Raw genomic sequence first — 22257 nt, 5'->3', positions numbered from 1 at the left:
GAGACACAAATGTCACCGCTTCAGCTCAGCCTGAGGGCACAGCAGCCAAAGCCTGAGATATTCCACGGGTTTTGCCTATCCCAGTTCATTGTAAGCGCCTCCTTCTGCTCTAGGTTGGGGTTTCAGAACAATGATTACGAATTGCAGGGCGAGTTATTTGGCTTTCCTGCTCTCTGGAGTGCTGGATGCTCAAGAACCAAGAGTTTCTCCTGAGGTGACACAGACTGCGGGCAGTGTTTTAATACTTCACATAAGGTGCGGAGAAATCCCTGTCATGTGCCCAATGAAGCATTTCTGGAGCTGTTCCAGATCCAATCCCAAGGTATCGTGTTTTACTTGTAATCTTTGACTCTTATCTAAAAATAGCACCTAAAACCCCTAACCTTAAGTCTTAAAAATCTGTTAAAAATCTTTGCTGTGCACCGTTGTGCTGACACTAGTCATTTATTAGAAAAAAAACTGTTGAACTTCGAGTGCTTTCTCTGCACTGAAGCAGAGTCCAAACATAGCCTTGCGTCCAGGCACTGCTGAGGGACCTGCACTTAAAATGTGTGTAAGGGTCTCGGACACTGGGGACTTTCCTGGCAAGATTCAGAAGTGCAAGAACAGGGCTGGTATCACCAAAACCAAACTTTACAAGTATTTCCTATTAGCAGGGATGTGGCTGAATGTTTCCAGCAAGTGGCAGAAGGGCAGCAGAAGCACAGCCCTCACGTAACACTGCCTCCAAATCACCACAGGCGTGAGTGTGAAAGACAGGCCTGTTTTCTCTTGATAAGCCACTGGCCAGTAGGGTTAACGCTGTCAGCACGGAAGGTCACTGGAAGAAGTTAAGAAGACACAAATACCCTACCTCGGTCTCTGTTTCTGGGAGGACACCAGGTAGAATGTAATTCTTAGCACTTTTTTTACAGGAGCTGCAGATAAAAAGAGGCTACCTCAATCCAAGATAGGTTTTAGTTACTTCTGATTTCCAGGATGCCAGAATTCGGCTTCCCTGAATTCCCTCTTGTGGGTTCACTCATCTCGTCAGCAATCTTTAGCAAGTCAGAGGATTTTCATCACCAGAGTCCCGCAGCAGTGCTGCAGTCCAGCTCAGTCTGCCCAGACAGCTGACACCAAAAAGTATTTTGACAATGCTCCTGTATTGCCAGAGGCTTTCAGCAATTGCTAAAAGCTCTAATGCAAACACATATTTACATTTCCTGCCATAGTAATTCTACTTCTGACTGGATGTCTTCTGTGCCCTTTTTCTCTGATGACACAAAACCAGTTTATCCCTCGTCCTGTAAAGCCAATACATGCAAAAACAAGGAGAGAAGCAGAGTCTCTGTGTCTCTGCAGAGAGCTGCAATACAGCCCCAGCTGGTACAACGATGTGGACACAGAGTTCATTCCACATTAGGATTATTTAGAGCACAGCTGAAGGCCACCCTCTTCACTGCACTGTAGCCAGTGGTGCAGGTTTAATATAATGCCGAGGATTAGATACAGCATCTAAAACAATTCAATTCACAATGAATTTGGAAGGAATAAAACCCAGACTTTGGAAGAAGAAAGCGTGTTAACTGGAGCAGATACTGAACAGGCTAATCCTAATGATAAGAAATGCAAAGATGTGTGAATGATTTGCTTCGTACTGTTCATTTCTTCTGAACAACCGCATCACTTATTACTAAAACAAAGGGAACACTTACAGCAAATCACTGCTGCTGTCACCAGTTAATGTCACACCTAGAGTGAGATGTCTGAATAATCACATAGCACTTTGGCACGAATCCAGTATTTATGGACTTAATCTTGGAGGGTTCAGTATTCGTCTTTGATTCAACAGGATACGTTTAAACATTAAGAAAATAAAATTGTGCTTTACAGTGTAAGTGTGGGGAGTTATCCATTCGAGATGTTAATCATAACAACAGCACAAGTGGAAGTTGGAATTCCTGCCCCAAGTCCAGCAGGTATTTAGGATGGTATTTCACTGGTACTGGTTCCCCCCAAAACAAGGGTGGAGCTGACAGTAAACCTGAAGCTCCCTGGTGAAATAAGGCAATGGGACTGCCAGTAAGACAAACTGCCACATTTGAGAACCAAATTTTACACTAACTCCGTGACTCAAACAAGTTTGCTCTACTGAGAAAGAAATGTATTAATATCTCACAGTAGACAGAACCAACACAGGAGGTGGGGGAGGTAAAATGCATCAAGATTTCCATCTTCTCCAGCTGGGAAACTTTCAAAATTCCCATGGGAATGTCTGAAAACCATGTGCATTTAGGCTAGGTTTCAGACATCTTCCCTCAGCATTATTTTTACCTGCCAATTTAGTTACCATTACAGTGTTAAGAGCTGAGCTACTTGCTGCTGTAGATTTCTCTGGGATTTTAAAATGCCCTATTCTGAGAAAAGGAGCTTGCTGCAGTCAGTAGGTGGGTTGGTACTTGAGTAGCTATGAAAATTTTAACCTTTCTTTTAAGGAATCCCTTAACATGAGTACAATATTCCTGACTTTCCTTAGATTTCTATGAATTCTACCTGGTGCTTTCATCTTGCTGGCAGTCTTAAAAAACGTTATACATGAGACATCAGTGCTAACCTTTCCCCAGTGACTGGATCGATCCTCCGTTGAGACAGTCGTTCCATGATGGATTCATAGGGAAGATTGAAGAAAAACACCCTACGGAGAACATAACGAGTAAGAGCATTAACATCCTGAGAACAGCACTTGTGACCTTCAGAGTACGAGCTCATCCTTACCCTAAAGGAACGGGACACAGAAACATGGAAGTGTCCGTTAGGCCTTAGTGAATCAGAAGGCATTAACATATGCATGGGAGCTCAGTTCTCTGGTTGTTCTCCCACCTTGTTTAGTCTTAAACGAGGATAGCAGTTACTGGGTTTTAAAGGCAGAGCTCCTTGATATGCAACATGAGCGGTTCTGTGAGCAGTGGCAGGGCTTAACAGACAGGCTGGACGCCAGTGGCTGAATTACAGTCGGAGCCAATATCAGAGTCTGTCATGGACCACTCACAATCCAGCAGCTACCTCTGATCTTTCTCTGAATCCAGCTACTCAATCCAGCTGAAAAATACAATCACAAGGACATTCTGCAACAGGTAAATAAAAAATTGCTACTGTTCCTGTCAAGGACAGAAAAAGAGCTGTGTGCCAATATTACGGATCCTTCCCTAATAACAGCACAACACATCTCGGTGCCAATGACAATGTTTTCCCTCTTGCTGTTTTAGTCCACTTTCACTTCTTTCACCCTTTTCTCCCCACACAGCCCCACAGAGTGAGTCCTCCTATCTCACACTCTTATCGTACATCCTTTAAAGCAGAACGAGTATTAAGATTTAATACGTGTCACATTACGCTGCTGACAATCCCGTGTCCTTTCTGTTAGAGTTGATCTACAGCGAACAGCGCTGGGGCATGGAAGGCAGCAGGGTGGCATAACCCACTTGACAATCAGCCTTGCTGTTGAGACGGCTAGAGGAAATCTTAATGCATGATTTTAAGATCAGAATTTGCAATTCCCACTGAGTCTGAACAAGACATAGCTGCTCAGCATCTTGAAGAGCCAGACCCTCGATGTCAGTGGTGTGGGTTTCAAGCTACGAACAGCTTCTCACCAGAGGATGGGGTGGGACTTGCCTACTCGTTCCCTACGGGTTCCACAAGAGCCCTGATTTGAATCAAGGACGTAGAACCAGAAAACAATAGAGGTCACTATTGACCCCAGTCACGTTACACCGCTGAGTATAAACTGTTGTGCCCATCCCACGGTGACTCCTCCTCGGCAGTTCGGTTCATTACAACAGTTCTGTTAATTTTATGTTGTAGTTCAAAAACTCGTCAGCAGAAAATTCTCAACAAACTGCTGAGGATGAGAGGACGTGAGCCCCTGGGCTAGAGAGAGTCACACGGCCATTGGAAGACACCACTGCAACAGAGCAGCTCAGGGCAAAGATCACATTTAGTGATTCATTTGCAGCAAAATTAAAAAGAAGGCTTCCTTTGAAAACTTATGAAAACAAACTCTCACCAACTGCACAAATCCTGAAGTCTCTAAGTACATCTTCCTTTATAATACTCCCACTCCTGCTGCTGCCTTCAAGGCCAGACTCCCTATTTTTGTTTTTGTCTGCCTCTCACAAAAGATACTGTATGCTTTAGACATTCACCAAAGGAACATTTTACACTGACTGGGTGGGATCAGACCAGATGAAAGGCTGAGCTTTACCTTGGCATGCACATAGCAGATTACTAGAATCCTTTGTAGGATTTAAAGTTATGAAAATCATCTCTCTTTTCAAATGTTTACAGATAATGACTTCTATTCACACTGTGGTAACAAATAACAGCCAGGAATAAAACATTCAAGATCTCGCAGATTCCAAAGACAGGAAAAGAACAACAGTTTCAACACTCTTTTATCCCTTACACTCTTAACATTTTGTTTTTCTTTGTTTCTGTTGCCCAACAATGGCACAAAAACGTGATTGTCAGAACAGGTAACATCTGATGATATAGCTCAAGATGAATATTCTAGTAGAGAGGAACAACATTTATACAGTCATGATAATTGATACGGCTCCCTATTATATTCTGAAATAAACAAAACCACTAAAGGATTATAACCTGGCATATCAAGAAAGCTTGTCGTAATTCATAGTTACTAACTCAGAAAGTATTACGGTGTTTGAAACAGAAGAGCCTAAAAAACTCCACTTAAAAAGCTGCCAACAAAATGAACTCTGAAAGCCTTGTCTGAGCTTCCCTTCTCTTTTATACAAGATGCTTCTTATTATCCAGTCTGGTGTCACCATTAAAGAAAAGTGTAGGGGGAAGATGTGGGAGAGCATAGACATCCCTGCTAATATGGATTTTTTTTCCCCCAGATGGGTTGTAAAAAGGCAGGCACAATATACAGCACCAACTCCTCGTCTTACTGTCCTTCCAGCTGGAGGTGGGACGCCTCGCCCCGCCGCACTGCACATCCCCGGAGATGAGAGAAAACATCGTGCCCCGGGGCTGTCAGTTTAAAATTGTTCAGAAGCAGGAAAAAGATGAAGGGGAAAAACACAGACAGAACTATCAGGTAGATTTAAAATACTTCCAATTAGAAAGCTTTATTATCATTTTGAAGGAGACACGTAACACACACAGTCTATTCTGCAGCCCCAGGAGGCTTACTCACACGAGTAAACCCCATTTACATGCATGCACTCTGTGAGGTGCCAGCCTTCTGCTATTCCTGGTAGCTTCAAGGTATTTCTGAGCAACATTTCCTGTGTCCACCTCTCAGCTGCTGTGATCCTGATCACATAAACCAGACCCTCAAACTGTCCAGGTAACACCTTCGCTGGATTTCTCTTGGAAATCCTCTAAGAAAGAGGCCTGCATCCACGACCTTGATCCAGCATTTAGCACAGTACCTGGAACAACTCCCTGCACGTACTGGATTCAAGCAGGGGTTGGCCCCTTTCACATACAGAGTGTAATATATTTTTTTTTCCCCCCACATAAATGCATCATCTGTGAAGCTCTCTTTAGGAATCAGCCAGGCTTTGTATGTTGTAATGTGTCACAACTTCTATCAAGGAGAAATATGAAACAGATGTCATCAGAATTGGTAGACAGGGAGGCAAGGAAACACAGCCTCATATCAAAGGATACCACATTATGCTGCTAGATTAGCATCTAGCAGCTTCTCTTTCAGAGTTGGCAAGCCGTTCGTTCAGCTCTGCAACAGGTGAGTGGTGTCAGTCAGCAGCACCGAGAGGTGCTCACCGGAGAGGCTGGGCAGAGATGTACGAAGAATCCTCACCCCCGAATCACGGGCTCAGCTCCTACCTCGTGCCAACCAAAAATCACTGGCATCCAGTTCCAATTTATTGGTTTGCTGTGGGGTGTAGCTTGGTAGAGCCTCTCAGCCCAGGTCTCTGGGGACAAACGCCCCCCAGGCCACCGAGTGGCAACATCGCTGCTAGATGCAGGAGTGAAGCCAAGCGACTCACAAGCAAAGCTCCGTCCTCTCTCCTTTGTTTGCCCTCCCAGGAGAGGGATGGGAAGGTCCAGCCCGCCAGCTAGCTTTCACAGGTAATAAAACTGTGAACACAAGTACTGAAGGGAAAAAAATCTCATGCCAGAATCCTACCTCCTTCCCACTGTACTTGATATCACTTATCTAATCTATTACAGCTTTCAGATACATTACAGAGATTCAATTTAAACAAGTTAATAATGTTGATGACACCGTCACTGTGTACCTAGTCAAAGGCCCTGTTATGAGAACTAGCCTGCCTTTGGATGACGATGAAATACGTCGAGTGTCTAAAAGCTGGAATATAACGCTGCTCTCCTGCCAGCCTTCTGGTGTTCCAAAAGAGCATTCCAGTTGCTTCTGGCTTTGGACTAGTCAGTGTTGTCTAACATCTTAGAGGTCACCAGGGCATCACGGTGGCTTCCCTTTGCAAACGGAGAGAGGAGAAGGTAAAAGTAAGTTTTATTTCAAGCATGATCGTGAGACGTTTTTGGAAGAATGTGTCACAGCCCTGCAGCAAGTGAAGGAAGCTTACTGACCTCCACAGCAGCACTCCTCTAATCCTGAGCGACGCGTTTGTTCCAGATGGCAAACAACCTAGTTAATCCAAGTTATTAACAACTGTCAGTGCTGAGAGTTGGCCTCAGGAGAATTTTTTGGTGGTGGTTTTCCTGTTTTGCAGATATTATGTCACTGACTCAAAGCACCTACAATGGAAAAAATGTGTTGCCATAAAAAAAAAAAGTGTTGTGTGCCTGAATCTGATATCACTGAGCTAGGGATTAAGGCACGATTCCCTGCCCAGACAGGTACCGAGTCACCTTCCAGGACGGCTCCGCTGCCCTGCCAGCTGCCTTCACATCTCAGGAGATCCAAAGCTGTGCCTGCAGGCCGTGGCTTTTCACAGGTTTTGGTCCTGTAATTTAAACATTGCCGCTTTATGAGCCTGACCCAGATGAACGATCCAGATGTTGACTGTTCTAGACCTGAGCTATTTACTTAGGTCGGATTCTCATCCTTGGCGTTTCCTATCACCTGGAATTATTCGGGATTGACATTAGTGGAGGGGAGCCCAAAGCCAAGCTCTTTTTGTAAAATTATTGTCTGTGAAATTTGACCGACACTGTTAAATCTAATTGAATTCATACCTTGTTTTCATTTAGGGATGAAAAGAGAATGTGGCGTAGTATCTGAGGCAGAACCTTGACTCCCTAGCTGGCTTTTAAAACGCAGAGATTCCTGACTTGCTTGTGGCTCCACTAGGGCCAGATCAAGCCTTGCAATAAAGTTAGGATGCTTGAATTAAAAAAAAAAAAGCCAATAAAAAAGCAAACAAAAACAACAAATACCAGCACTGGGCCACTTTTAATGTAACATTTAAACTTTTGAGTTGAAACTGCAACTTTAAAAATAGTAAGCTATTAATCTTTCCCTTATTTTCTTGACTCCTATATATCTTCCCCCTCGTAGGCAGGTACCAGCTGCCATATTCCCATTCTTCACGCTCTGCGCTCTGCAAAAAAAGAGGCCCCTGCTGGCCAATTCTTGTTTAAAATTGTGCATAATTGATAGTGGCAAATCTACCCCAGCTGTGTCTAAAGCCTCTCCAGGGGCAAGAAAAACACTCTCTGTGACTGTCATTAACTACTAAATTAGCAAGTGCTCCTGGCAGTTTACAACATACCACATCAGCCTGCTTTAAGGAAAAAAAAAAAAAGGATCAGATGCCTGTGTGATCTCAAAGTTACGGCAAACTTTGCTGGCAGGACTTTGACAGAACCCCCCGTAAATGTGAGCAAAAGAGAACGGAAAGAGAGAGGGAGAGGGAGAGCAAAAGAAGGAGAGGAAGGAGAGGGAAGAACCAAAGTTTACCCTCTTTTCTAGGCAGACGAGTAGAAAATGTCAAGTTCAAGGCTAGAAAATGGAGTCTTTGATAGGGCACAACACATCTTAGACAGCATGGTGATATCAATACAGGCTTATCTGATGCCGTGGTGTAGTTCCCTATGGAGAATAACTCTCCTGGAGGACTTAGCTCAGGCAATGCAGTGGTTACAATTTTTGTAAATGAGCTATAAAGCTGAAAAAGAAATGAGACTGTTGAAGTGCATGGATGCAGCAGCTCTCTGGAAGGCTACCACAGGTAAAATCCTTGTGTGACCATTGGCACAAATGCATGCTCCTCCTTTTGGCTCATAAAACAGAACCAAAGCAGGCGGAGAAGGAAATACCACAGTTCTCACAAAAGGATGAAAAAGCCTTGGGGGGCATTACGGCCTGAACTGGCAGGGAGACAAGCAGCATCTCTCACAACTGTCCTGAATTTGTCTAAACTGTAAGACCCCCTGTTAAAACTGACCACATTTTGGGGTTTTTTAAAAGTTTCCAGAAATGCATAAAACTACAAACCTCTTTATCACACGAGAACGGCAAGCCAAGTACAGGTAAGAAGGCAGGCTTGGCCAAGACACAAGAAAAATCTGCATCGCAAAAACATCTTTTTCCTGAGTAGAACCATTGAGTTATCACAAGGATATGGCAAACCAAGGTACTGGTTCAAGGTGATGGGTAAGAAGGGAATTCAGAATTGAATCCAAGTGACTATTCCCAGCTAAAACCCAGGTCATCTTGTCTGTATTGACTATTTAGGCGGACACCTGATTTGGATCAAGCAGTTCCCCTAACGAATGTTCCCTTTCTTGTAGTATAGGCACGCCTGGAACCTGAAACCTTGGCTAAGCCTCCTCTCAAGAATCAGGGGCCCAGCCACAGGATTCAGCACACCTTGTATTTCCATAATTACATTCTGCATCCCCGAATTCCCTCTTAAATATTAAACTGGTTACATAGATCCCATCTAACTTTCCCCCAGTCTTGTTCCACTTTCTTTCAATGTAGCTATAAACCTGGTATTTTGCCCATGGGTACCCAGACTACAAATGATCTTCTAAGGCTGCACGACCGACTGAACATGGATCTTAGTTTACTTCCTACCCTAAATGCTGCTTCTGCATCTCTCTGCGATGGATGAAATGATCCTTATCTCTTATTTATGGAAGGAGCTGTTGGGAGGTTTATTCACCAATGTCTTTCAAGTGCTGGGATATCTTCTGAGGAAAGATGCTTGCTTCTGTTTTGGGAAGTAATTTCACCCTCTAGGTTTTGACCATAAGGGAAAATATGTTGCATAAAGACTAAAACAGGTTAATCGGCACGAGCGCTTTCCTCGCTGAGTTCCTATAATGATTCATTTGATGACAAGCTATTTGCGGGCATGGGATCTTTCTTTTCAAACGGCTGCATTTCTGCCGAGCGACGACGAAAGGCAGTTAACTGGGGCGCTATTCCCAGGACGTGGCTTCTGGCCAGGGGAGGATGAACAACATCCTTTTTAGCTGCAGCCGTTCCCTTCAGCAGCGGCGCGGAGTTCTGACTCCGTTAGACGTTTCCCACCCACCGGTTAGATGTGGTTAGATGTGCTCGGGCTCTGCAGCCAGGGCACAGGGTCCCTCCCAGCAGCCGGCTGGCTCAGCAGCATCGCGGCGGGTGCCACGGCACCTTACACGCGGGGACCAGGCGCAGGCTGGCGGGGTAGCGCTGCCTCTCTGCTTTACAGAACAATGGGCTGGATCTCGAGCTGGGGTAAAGCAAAGTAGCTCCACTGGCACCACGCAGGCTTACAGCAGCGAAGAACCCCAGGCCTTTTGGCAGCGAGAGCCCTTCCACCCAACGGCGGTCTGAAGAGCTACCGGCTGTGTAAACGTTACATAAGCGCGGCGAGAAGCACACATATGCAGAGCAAATATTTTCATACTAGGGGCTTCGGTGCATTTTTAAAGCTTCTTTTGAATCGCTTCTTTAAGGCAATATTAACTCTTTCCCTACGTAATAAGTGGCTTGGATGCATTACTACCTCCATGCAAAACTGCTTTACATTTCTCCCCTCGTTTCTATTCTTTGCCTCCTTGTTACTCTCAGCTGTTATTCTAGCATCTTTGCATTCCCCCTGGAGTTCATTCCAGCGGTGCTTTATGAATCACAGAATAAGATGGCAGCCAGCACTGCTTTAGAGTAATGTGGCTGGCACGATTTCCACAATCCGTAAGGTTAATCAAACTCAGTCTCAGATAATCGAAAGCCTCTGCAGCCCCAGAGGCCTGAGGTCAGGAACCTGAATCCGCTCCCCCAAACGCAGACGTGTTTCCTTAGATGCCCGCAACCCTCCCCTGCATTAATGAGATTCTGCAGAGCAAATTTTGAGTGGAGCAAGAACTCCAGGGTTAAGCACTAGCAAACTCATATCAGAACGGATGCCTTTGCTATCTATCTGCAGCTTTTCTCTAGTACCTCCTGTTTCCAACAAGGAGACCTGTACTTTTCTTCCTTTTTAATAAATGGAATCAAATTTATAGTAAATTATGCTTAAACTTAAGTGTTCTTATAAAATGCTACATTAAAGTCACCCCACTCCCATCATTTAAACACTAACTTTTGCTGTTGGTAGGATATTTGGTATATAAGATAAATTAAAGACCTGACACCAGAAAGTGTATGATTTGGGGGCAAGGGGAGGGAATAAAAGAATGGATTATAATGTGTCATTTTATATATGTGTCAAAGGAAACCAATTTCATAATAGGGAATAAAAATTCCCTGTTTAAATACTGTCAAATAAATCCTCAAATGTAATAGGGTTCACTTCTGGGGAAAAGAAAACTAAATCTGATTAAATATTAATGTGGCGTAGTATTAATTAAGAGAGAAAAAAGTCCATCAAGAGAACCCCAATATGTTTACTGTGTCCCCAGGAAGCTGGAAAATTTCACAATCAAGTGTGTAAATGTTCTAAAAAAGGGTCCTGAATATTTTATGAATATTTGTCATAAAACAGAAATAATAACCACTGTGCAGAGCTATTAGAATTAATATTTATGCTGCCCGCCATGAAATATTCATGGGGACAGAGAAAGGGGGGCCCGTAAGACAAGAATTAATTTACATTGGGCTTGGTTTACCCGCTGGCTTGATGTTTAAAGACGGGTTGACAAGCCTCCATATGAATCCGTCAGTCACTTGCAGCAGTAGGTGGGGTGAAGGCAGGGGGAGGCGGGGGGAAACGGGTCCAAGCTGCTGACAGCTCACAGATTGAGTTTCTGACAGCCCTTAAAAAACCTAAACGGCCCCCCACCTTTTTTTCCTTCTTCCATTGCCCAAGGCGCTCTGTACTGCCACCGTTCATCCGATCTCCCCTTCCATCTGCTGAAATTAAGGAATTAATGAGCGCTATACACTTTACAGCGGGCCCCAGGAATGTTTACTGGTGATTAAATTATAATGCAGCCAAGCTGTATAATTCATGAACCAATTAAAGGAAGTGTTAGTTGATTTGATGGGATGAGGACGTACAAAAAGCATTTAACTAATAGGGAACCGTGGGCTGCCGGTCGCTTTGGCTTTCTCGGATTACGCGGCTAATTGCTCTGCTTTATAGGGCTGTCACAGATAGCCATACATATTTCATTGTTCTCAAATACTTCAATTGTTTGCTTTCGTGTTGCTGCTGTAATATGTAGAAGCCCAGCCAAACTTCAGTGTAGTTAAAGCACTACTCTGCAAAAGCAGGTTGCTTCGAGAGGAGGGAGGAATGCGAAGGGCAGAAGGAGAAGGCTGGCTGACAAAGGAGTAACTTAAAGCCTCCGAGTTAAATGTCACTCAGCAATTACATGATTAAAAGGTGCAACATATGATAGTCTTTTGTTTTACAACTTTTTGGACACTAATATTCTATGCTGACTTCAGCACAGAGAAAATATTGGTAAACTAAGCTGCAGGATTTTTTTTTTTAATACTGAGGAGCAACAGAAATAGGTGGGGAGAGAGGAGTATATTTAAAAAAATCCAGCAGGAAGGAGCTACATTGCTGCGGTTATCGAGAATAATGCATCATGTTTTAACTTACATGGTTCGATATTCTAAAATACATGAGAGATGAAGGGGGTTGATTTCCCATCTGGGAAAACACTCGGTGTCTAATTCGGAGAGCTGCTGAGTTGTACCAGCTATTCATACCAACAACTTCAGTTTATTACACAGAGAATGGAGGGATTTACCATTTCTGCTGTTTTACAAAGCAGTCTCCCCTAGCTGACAGGCCACAGGATTTGATGAAACGGATTCTCTGGATTTGAAGAGGCCTATCAGTCAAGGTACTCCTGTCCTCACTCAGAAACAGACACATTCTTCTAGCAGTGAAATTCCCAACCCATACACAGAAGTACATCTAGTGCTGAAGAAATTAGGTGTAGATGAATATCACAAATAGATGCACTAAATTGTGGTTAGACCTCGAAATCTATTGAATAAAGAACAAGCCGAGTTAGTATACTATTTCTGTAGGTCAATGATGAAGACAGGGAGCTTCTGTGGGTCCCTAGTCAGGCATATCGTCACCCACCTGAGGAACACCGTGGTAATTCTTGATCTCCTGCCTAATTTAGAGCTTTACGTTTCAAAGTGTTGTACAAATACCAACTAAACGACTTTCAAAACATCCCATTATGTAAAGCTTATAATCTGGTTCATCCCCTCCCTCGCATCCGTTCCCTCCAGGTGAGGGCTGTGGCAAGCAGCCCCTGCGGAGCGCCCTCCCTGCTGCCTCCTCTGTCGGTCCATGAGCCCAGGTACCTGCTCACCTCCTCCTCATGTGCCCCACCCTACAGCACAGGACATGAAATCCCCTCTCCAAATCTGCCCATTCCAGAGAATCCAAGAGGGTGTGCCAGGAGCAAAACTCTGCACACAAATAGACCAATTTTAAGAGAGGTTTTGTTAGGTAGGGACAGCCAACAGCTGCTTCTCAGGGTAACTCTTTAAAATGTGCCAGCTTCTCTTTGACATTCCAGTTATGAACCATCTCCCAGCCAAATGCCACAACACTAAACTAATAAAATCCATCTCTGTCCTCTTCTGCTGGAATCGTTCTATTTTGTATAAAGAATTACACCACACCAGAAAAGCAGAGAACCTCTGCAGTCCAATGCAGGTGTTCACCAGGGAGGCAAGAAACTTACACTTAGTGAATACTTACATTTTTCTACAAAGCAGAATAACCCTAAACAGTCCCTGAAAGAAGGTGCTTTTTTGTCTCACTTCCCAGGACAGCACTCCCATTAGCAGGGTAGGGGTTGTCAAGGTGGAAAAACAGGTGGGGAAAAAAATTTGCAGTACTAAAGAAAAAATATTTTTCATAGAGCTTGACCCTGATGTTAGAAAGGTATTATGCCAAAAAAAGAGATTATTTTAAATTACCTCCTTTACTCAGAAGTGCTATATATTGTTAGTTTGTTCCTAGCTTCTGGATTAAGAAATGCAAAACATTGGCTTAAGATATTGGCTTAATAGGCACTCCCTGAAATAAAGGGTAATGATACCAGTTACACAGCAGGAAAACCTACCGTTAATTAACCCATTGTGTGGTTGAGTCATGTGGAAACTGGGTTGCCTGTTCTAGAAAATAGAAAGGTTAAATTGCTTTGGAGATAAAGTTGATCCTAAACTCAGCTAAGTGGGCAGTGCCTAGGATCTGAAATCTGACTAGCCAGGTAAGTATCTGGACAGTCATACACACAGCTGAAAGCCAGTATGTGATATTGGTAGACTCTGAATTAAAAACCTCTGCAATTTCCTTAAATCTATTGAATATATTCGTGACAGCACCTGGGATAATAACTTGGAAGTGTATGTGTGCCCATGCAGACAAACTCGATCTCGCACCCTGGTCCCAGAACCAGTGAACTGCATCAGCGTGGGCCTTCCGTGGGGAGAAAGCAGAGGTGAGACGCAAGCCCAGGAATCAGTTTCTACCAACGACTGCTAACAGGAACCGTCAAAACCTGGCAATGTCAAGAAATCAGAGGCACTGCAGAAAAGTATTTTCTTTGTTGCTTTTGAAGTGCCCTGGATACAATCAATCATACAGAAAAAACTTCTATATTTTGGTTCAATGTGGAAAGGGCTATTTGCATTTCAATATGCTCAACTTATCCTGCCAATAAAAACACGGAATCACGAAGAAGAGATCAGGCCACTGGAGTGAAAAACAAGAGATGACATCCTGCAGACCTTTCAGATAAAACAGCTCCTTGCTTGTAACATTTCTGTTGATGTCCCAATATTTCTGAATGATTGGGTTTTCAAATGAGATCAGTCGGCATGCAAATGAGCAAACAGGATCAAGACATCTCCCATATCTGATTGGATAGAGAAATTATCAAAAGCCTCTTTTTTCATATCAAATTTCCATCACAAAAGGTCAAACTTTCAACTCCCATTACTTTTGCTAACTGCATTTCACTGTGCCTGCCAGCTCATTGCTACTGCTGTTTTCAGAGGAAAAAAAGAGAAGTAACAAATGATAACATCTTCTCCCACATCTGTCATCCAGGATGGACAAATATTTTCTAATCTTACTCTATTTTTCTCTACAGCACTCAAAAATCCTTGCAGCCAAAACATCACTTCTAACCTGATTAGCTATTCCTAGGTTGTTTTTATTTTTCTTACTGGTTCTCGTATTTTCGAGCCTACAGACTGACAAGAGCACCAGCTGTGTTGCCAGAATGTTTGTTCTAAAATGTGGTCATTTAAAATACTTTTTGATGTGTGATTTTTTAAAATATATTTCCTTGTGTTGTCTGCCTGGACCAATGCCTAAATACTCAAGTAATGGATGTTCCAGAAAAACAAAAGACAGAGACCCAGAGCATCATTTCCTCTGAAATCCTCAGGCACTTACATTTTCCCTTGCAGCCCATCCCTGACAACAAACGCTGCCCGTCCTTCTGCAGAGTCTGTGGGCTGTGCGCTCAGATCAAAACCCACTACCTACTACCCCTCCTCATGTTATTGTACAATGATCCAATTTATCGGAATCTGGTTTTGCCCAACATTTTTTTTTTTATCACGAGAAGTAGTCATACAGCAGAAGATCAAATGCACTCAGTTTACCTCGTCTTTTCCACTAATTCCACTGCTTCCCTTCCTGACTGGGAACATCAGGCACTCAGTCATACAAGTAATAGAGTGCCTGAGGACACAGCATGTATTCTCTTCTAGTGCTGTTGTGTTGCCTGAAGTTACTGCCTCCGGTCCGCACCCAGCTTTCTCCAGGTTGTCCCTTGGTAGAAGCTGCCACCAGATCTGCCAGAACCATGTCCCTCTGACAGATGTTTTTGTCCCAACAGCAGAGCTGACAGGTGGGTCTCTGCGAGTCTGAGGTTCCAAGGCTTTGCTCCTCTGCCTGCTCAAAGCACTCAGCTCCTGCAAATTCAGAGAACTTACATGGCATGTTCAAAGACAGCAGTAGCTCAGAGCTCCTAGGTTTAAAGCTGAATTGTGGAGCAGCTGAGATGGTCAGTTGGGCAAGCACAAAAAGATGAAGACATTAGTAGAAAGCGCAGGACTCAATGTATTTTGCTGCTACTCAAAAATTCTCCCTCAACATTATCATCATTGTAACATATATAACCCATCAGATTAGTACCTAGAGATTTCTGCTCCTCTGATTTGCTCTGTTCTTCTTATTACTCAACAGCTAAATGTTTCACAAAGCCATTTCCTACAGAAATATTTATGTTCCCAAACGTTTATTGGCCTCTCTATCATGATCAAGCTTTTATGAGCACTCTATACAGAACTCTGAATTAAATACATAATTCCTTATCTATTGTATCTAGGCTCAATGCTGTGTTTGTCTATTTTATACAGCGAGGCATTGCAGTGAACTACACAACACCTCACAGAAAAGCTAATTTATACAGTAAAGATATTTCTATCCACCACTGACTGTATGGGTTAGTGATTACAGACAGCTAATGAGAACCAGAAGGACGTAGGGATTAAATTCCCACACAGACACTTATTTATCGTGCTAGGTTTCCTGAGCAACCTTTTTAGGTAATTTTGACACGTGTGCTGGAAGATGCTTCTCGTAAATGCTACACAGACACTTCTCCCTAACTTGCTTCACATCACACAAGTGTCCACAGCTACAGTCACTCTCCCTCAATCAGCATTAACAGCTGGACTCTTTATCCTTGCTGGCAGCTGCTGGTCTTACGCAGAAAACACATCAGACTGCTAGCCAGCTCCATGAGCTATTCTCCCAAATTACTTCTTTCATTTTTGATTTTCCATTCTTCTTCTCTTCTCCTTATGACCAAAAGCGCCTGTGGTGTTTTGCAAATGTTTGCATGCATCTAGTAAACTACATCAGATCAAGGCAATGTTCTCAGCTTCTTTTGTACCCAGCAAACGCCAGCCCCAGAATGCAGGGAGACTTTCTGAATGCAAGATCTCCAACAGCAAAATATTGCTAATTGTATTTTGTCCATAGATCTTTACTCTTCACAAATCTATTACTATCGAAACACAAATCATCACGCCATCTAACTGGATAAAAGGTCATTCTCTGCAAGGTTAAAATTTGTAGTGTTCTCTTTTTTCCTGGAACAAGTCTGGTCAAAGGTAGTTCGGGATGAACTGGGTACCTTAGTCAGTAGGTGAGGTCTGGAGTTCACATGATTTAATAATGGGCTCTTCAACGTAGCAAAAAAAATCTAAAAAGATCCACTGACAGGAAGCTGTATTTGACATTTCAGTATGTTCAGAACTACGCTGTGGTTTTCTAACAAAGAGCACCCATGTCGCAAGCTTCTCAGCCTTCTGCTGGACTGATTAGTGCAGGCAACTTTTTAAACAGAGCGGCGTTTTTTCATCTCCACGATACTACAGCTCAAACAAGACTGACTGAATCCGTTGTGAATTACAATGTGTTTGGATTTAACCAGGCAGAAGCTGACATCTAATCAAACAGGAAAAGATAGATTTTTATTCTTTTTAACGTATTTAAATAAAAATAAAAAATTGTTCCTTAAAAGGCCCAAAAACTTTCCATAACTGTTTGTACCTGGTAATGAAGTGAAGGTAAGGGCACTCACTTTCACTTGCAGAGTGTACATAGCAGGAAAGCCTGAAATACTAAAGGCTTATGGTTATTTTCTCCCTAATACAACAGAGAATCCTCCCTAAAACCATAATGAACAAAATACTTTTACAAAAATCAAACCATCCAGTTCTTCCGAGGGCAAAACTCGGAGGATACGTAACTATTAGGGATCCTCAAAATATGCCGTTCATACAACCGTACAAATTCACTGGCGCAGCCCTACTGAGCGCACCAGGTAAGAATTAGATGTATTTAAAATTATCAGACATTCCCAGGGCATTTTTGTAAGGGTGGGGAGGCTGGACCCAGAACAGGCTTATGTGCAGGCTTCCAGTAAAGAGCTTCGCTGCCATTACCATAAATCACCCCTAGAATCAACAGTGACACAGAATCTTTCATTAAAAAAAAATAAAATACTGCAGCTTCTTTCAGAAGGACCGCCACTTGCCATTTCTTTTAGGTAATCAGATAGCTGTTAATTAATAAACCTGTCAGGTGAATCGTCCTGCTCCGGTCATCATTATCCATTCTGTAACAGAATCCTGCTATCATCGCTGCTATCCACCCCATAGCTTCCAGCTCAATTAACTTAATGCTATGCAAATGAGCGGCTCTCCTCATCATTAGCTTATAGCCCACAAATGTTAATAACATAATTGGGCCTTCAACAGGGTAATTAGACACGATTTCTTCCATTAGTCTTACAAGGCTAATTATTGTTGATAGGAAAGAGGGGATGAGTCCCAGTGCTGCATGCAAAGAGGGGCATCTGGTTAAAGCAAATATAGACAAAACATCAACAAGGTAAAACAACAGTTGAGATCTATAGCAGGGTCAGGTAGGGGTGGGGGAGAGGAAGACAGCACGATTAGAAACTTAGGAACCACTGGAGAAATTCTCTGCAAGTCAGGAAATAAAAACAAATATTCAACCTGAATACAGAGCTCTCCCATGCTTAGCAGTAAAACAAGATGATCAGAAGCTCCTGTCAAGTTTTTGTAGACAGGACAACTTGGTAGGTGTACTGATTGAACTGCCTGTGGTGTAAGGCAAATGTAAAGAAGGACATAGGTGAGACCGTAAGTTATGAATCCGGTCCTAGATCTCCCTTGCCGTTATGTCCAAGCTTCTCTTCTGCCATCACTAGCTTTGCTGTATTTTACTGGATGATTTTATCTGAGTAACAGCTACTTACGGGAAGAATTCCAGAATTGGAATACATGGAATTCTTTAGTGATCACTGGGCAAAATGCATTCCAGCAAGTTCTTCACTGAAAGTTAATAAAGCCTTGGATTCAGTATTAATGGACTGACAGTAACATTTTTAACAACAACAAAAAGCAAGTTTTCAGGCTGCAATTACATTTCAAATGGTGGAATGAAAGCCAATGAAAATTCTTATTCTAGTAATATTTATGTGCTCTCATCCACGGCAGTTAGAAATGTACAACTGGAGACAGCAATCCATGAGGAATCTGCACTTTTCAAAGGAGAAACTATTTTAAAAAAAAAAATACAGGAAGTTTGCCATACCCATGACTTAGCTTTGATAGTTCAGTGTTTTACTGGAAACACAGCTAAGAAAGTTATATGTCAATCTGAAAAGTCCGAAGGCTCAAGGGGTTGAGAAGACGTGATTTCTCTATTTCCTTTCTGTTCTCTTCAACTTTGGGGCCAGTGCAAGGCCAGTACAAATCCTCTGATTTCACTGAATACATGAGGAGGAACTCTTCCTATATACTTGGTCTGAAAATCAGTTTAAATCATGTTCACAAACGTGGTAGCATTTCCTGGAGGTTAAATGAAATGCCTATTTCTTAACCTGCTATACCATGGTCTTTGGATAGGACAGTTACACCAAAAAATCAGACTTCTCTCTGGATCATTGCAGTGCATATCTGTGGGATACTAATCAGCATTTGTATCAGAACAATCTTAGATGACAAATACATATATATTGAAATTTTGATCACATGCAAAGCATGATACGGGTCTTTCTAAGCTCAGAAATACAGTACCTGTTAGAAAAGGACAAGATGAAAACCTCTGTGGGACAGAGGAAAGCCTTAGCCAAAACGTATTTCAAGCCTCACAAAGGACACAGTTTTGTAATACACAGTTTTATGAACACAATGCATTTAGGGACAGAAATTATAACCCTTACACAGCACAAAAACACTGGGTCACCACTTACATCTGAGCCAAAGGAAGCCAACATAAGTGATAGTGATTAATACATTTATGTGACTGCAGGTGATCCAGACCAAGGGAATTAGATCCAGTGCACCTATCAGACACAAGGGATCATTCCAACATCTTTCCTGCAGCATAAACTATGACACTATTCAGCTCCACTCTCTTAAATTGCCCTGCACTTGCTAAATTTACTTACTAGAAAATTCTGAGCAAATATCTTGTTCCAAGGCAAACAGCAGTAAATCCACTGATGTTTTAATGAAGATTACACTTTCTAATCCTCATGGTAATGACAAACTAGTCTCCATTCAATATGCAATATTACTTGACAGTTTTAATCACCCAAGCCGTATTATATTTGCTACAGACTGATGCACTTGTCTTCCCAGATCTTCAGCATGGAGAATCTAAGCAGAAGCAGCATAATGCCTGTTCTGCCTGTGGTTTTCAGCATGGGCCAATTTTGCCAGCCACACTAGCTCTGAGTAACGGCTTACTTTGGGATTAGTCTCAGATCCAAAGAGACTTCTAAATCAGAGCGCGGCTGGCACAATCTTGTCCTAAGTTTTTAATTAAAAAATCCTGAATTTTAGTAATCACAGAGTTCAAAGGTAAGGTACATTTCTAACGTATTTAAAAGTAACTGCCCTGGTGAAAAATCAGACAGAAAATGCAGTAATGGACTTTCATAAACTAAACTTTAAAATGTACAGATGTAACAGTGACCTTTCTACATTTACTCAGAATATTCAGCCAACTTCTGCTATCACACCACTGAAGTAAATGGCAAGTGATCAACAACCTGAGATGCTTGACAGCACTGGCCAACCCTCCTTTTCCTATTGTTCTTTCTCAGATAGTGTCTCTATCCACTGTTCTCAAACATTCAAAACACTCATTAGTTTTATCAATAAGTGTTCTTTTACCCAGTTTATATTAAAATGCTGCCACACCAGTATAATTGAAGTTTTCCTCCCCCAGTTTTATTTTTCAAGTTTTTCTGGTTCTAGTCGGTTCTTGAAATGAGTATTTCCCTTACAAAAAGCTCCTAACTCTCAAAAAATAAGACTCACATGTATATGGTTCTTTTTGTATGTAAACTACTGATGAAATTAAGGTAAAATTTTGAAAAATGACTGCTTTAGTCCATGAAGAAATATTTAGAATTGACAATGGGTCTGTGAGTTTGGTAAGCTCTCAGGGACGCTGTTAGGATTTTTATTCACAGGTTTTGGTCACCAAAGCAAAGAGAATTCAGAGGGGAAAAGCATAGGTTAGATGATCTGACTGGTATTTAAATGCTAACACTTTGATTTCCCATGACTATTTCATTCTTTGAACAAAAGTTGTCTCAGGTGAATGCCCTGAACTGTCTTTGTTGATTTTAGAGATCAGACCCATGAAGTTGTCATTGTGAATCAGGGTTTTAAAAGTCTGGTTCTTCTTTCAGGCAGTTCTCAGATCAACATACTCTCCCCTCACAAGATGGAAATGTGCAGGTTCCCTTCCTCTCAGTTTCCTGAAAAATATGGGAGGAGATTTTCAGTGCAAACATGGCAGAATTTGGCTACCACATTCAGTAATCTTCAGTTTCTTGTAGGAAATCTCTCTCTGTCTCTCTCTCTAGTTAGGTGTTAAGTTCAGAAAGGCAACCTTTATGCGGGTGGCATCTTTACAGAAAAATGGTTTCAACGTAAGGGAAAACAGGACAGAAGTCTTCAGGTTTCCCGATGTCTCTTCATTTGTAAGGGGTAGCTACTGCAGAAAAATATCCTTTCTTTCAGCAGCAAAAAGAATGAAAGGATTCTGCGTGTGGTTCTGTGTCCTTAAAAAGATAATAATAAAAAAATCTTGGCTTAGAAGTAGAAGCTTTTCTTCCTTCTCTTCCTGGAGACTTAGGAAGCTTGCTGAGATCAGAGATCTCCTTAATTGCTATATCCAGGATTTCACCAAACAAGCTCCAGCCATCAAAAGGAGCTTGTATGAGGTGACTTCTAAAAATAATACCTGCCTCCCATAACTGAAGCCAAATATACCTCCTATTTTTGCTGGAGCAGAGTAAGAAACAAGAAGTAATGTTTGTGGCAGCAAATGAAGCATCCCACAGAAAGTCCATAGAAGGATTTTACTGTTCAGATGAGTGTTATTTTAGGAGGGAAGAGAGCACTATCTACTACGGAAGAGAAGGAAAATGGAGAATAAGGATTCTCCATCGATGACGAAACCTTAGGAATCTGTTTAAGGAGCCACTTCTGTCAGTTTTGTGCTGGGCTAAAGGCTGTGTGTGTGCTGCTTTTTGCACTAAATGTGAAGATTTAGTTGACACTATAAAGTAACCTGTGGGCATGACTGCTTGATAGAGCCTTGATGCCAGAGCAAATGTATGCCTTTTTATGCACAGCTGTTACGCAAAAGGTTAATGGGATAGTTATGCTTCCCTGAAATATTTTGCCTATTATGGAGTGTTCAGTGACACCTCTTGCAGTAGAGGTGGATCAGGAAAACAAAGGTAACTGCCTTCATTAAAACCTGTCGATGAACAAGTCTGTAAGTCTGTAAAGTCTGTAAAGACTTGCACCAAGAGACCACACAATGGCTGAATTATTGTAGCTTGGAAAAGGCTACAGGGGTAGCAACCGTGGATTAAAAGGATCCCACTCACTCAGTGGGATCAGTCAAGCAGACGAGTCAATCACCAGTCCAGGTGAGAGGAAGACCTGTTCATTTTGCCTGATAAGCACAATCTATACCGGATTTTGGTGGGGAAAAACCCTTGTCGTTTCTGTCTCTAGGCCAGGGTGTTCTGCTCCCCCAGAGCATAGCTACACAGTTAATGTATAGTCAGCACAGCTAAGAGGGTGAGCACCTCTGCTGGGGTGGGGAAGACAAGTGAGAGTTAATCACCTGAGACACATTTTCCAAATGATGTTTCTATTTCATAAGCGTACCATTGACCTGCAGAAGATCCTGCCTCTGTCCTGCCCCCTTTAGCTCCCAGGGACTCTCC

At 42.4% G+C, this 22257-nt stretch overlaps 2 protein-coding genes across 7 annotated transcripts in view; one reads left to right on the top strand and one right to left on the bottom strand.

Moving 5' to 3' along the window:
* AK8 (adenylate kinase 8) overlaps positions 1 to 22257 on the bottom strand; it is a 76656-nt gene that overhangs the window by 588 nt on the left and 53811 nt on the right. For 4 of the 6 annotated variants that reach the window (XM_080561797.1, XM_080561796.1, XM_080561799.1 and 1 more), the window contains exon 12: positions 2597 to 2677. In XM_080561797.1, coding sequence (XP_080417923.1) covers positions 2597 to 2677 — 81 coding nt within the window. Of the gene's footprint in view, positions 1 to 16; positions 918 to 2596; positions 2678 to 20519; positions 20770 to 22257 lie in introns of those variants that run through there. The other 2 variants (XM_080561800.1, XM_080561801.1) reach the window with 2 other exon arrangements.
* The window catches only part of SPACA9 (sperm acrosome associated 9), a 127219-nt gene that overhangs the window by 52699 nt on the left and 52263 nt on the right, over positions 1 to 22257 (top strand). The window lies entirely within an intron of this gene.

The sequence above is a fragment of the Anser brachyrhynchus genome (assembly GCF_964034855.1).
Source record: "Anser brachyrhynchus genome assembly, chromosome: 19".
NCBI classification, from domain to species: domain Eukaryota; kingdom Metazoa; phylum Chordata; class Aves; order Anseriformes; family Anatidae; genus Anser; species Anser brachyrhynchus.
This window is presented reverse-complemented; position numbering and strand designations above follow the sequence as displayed.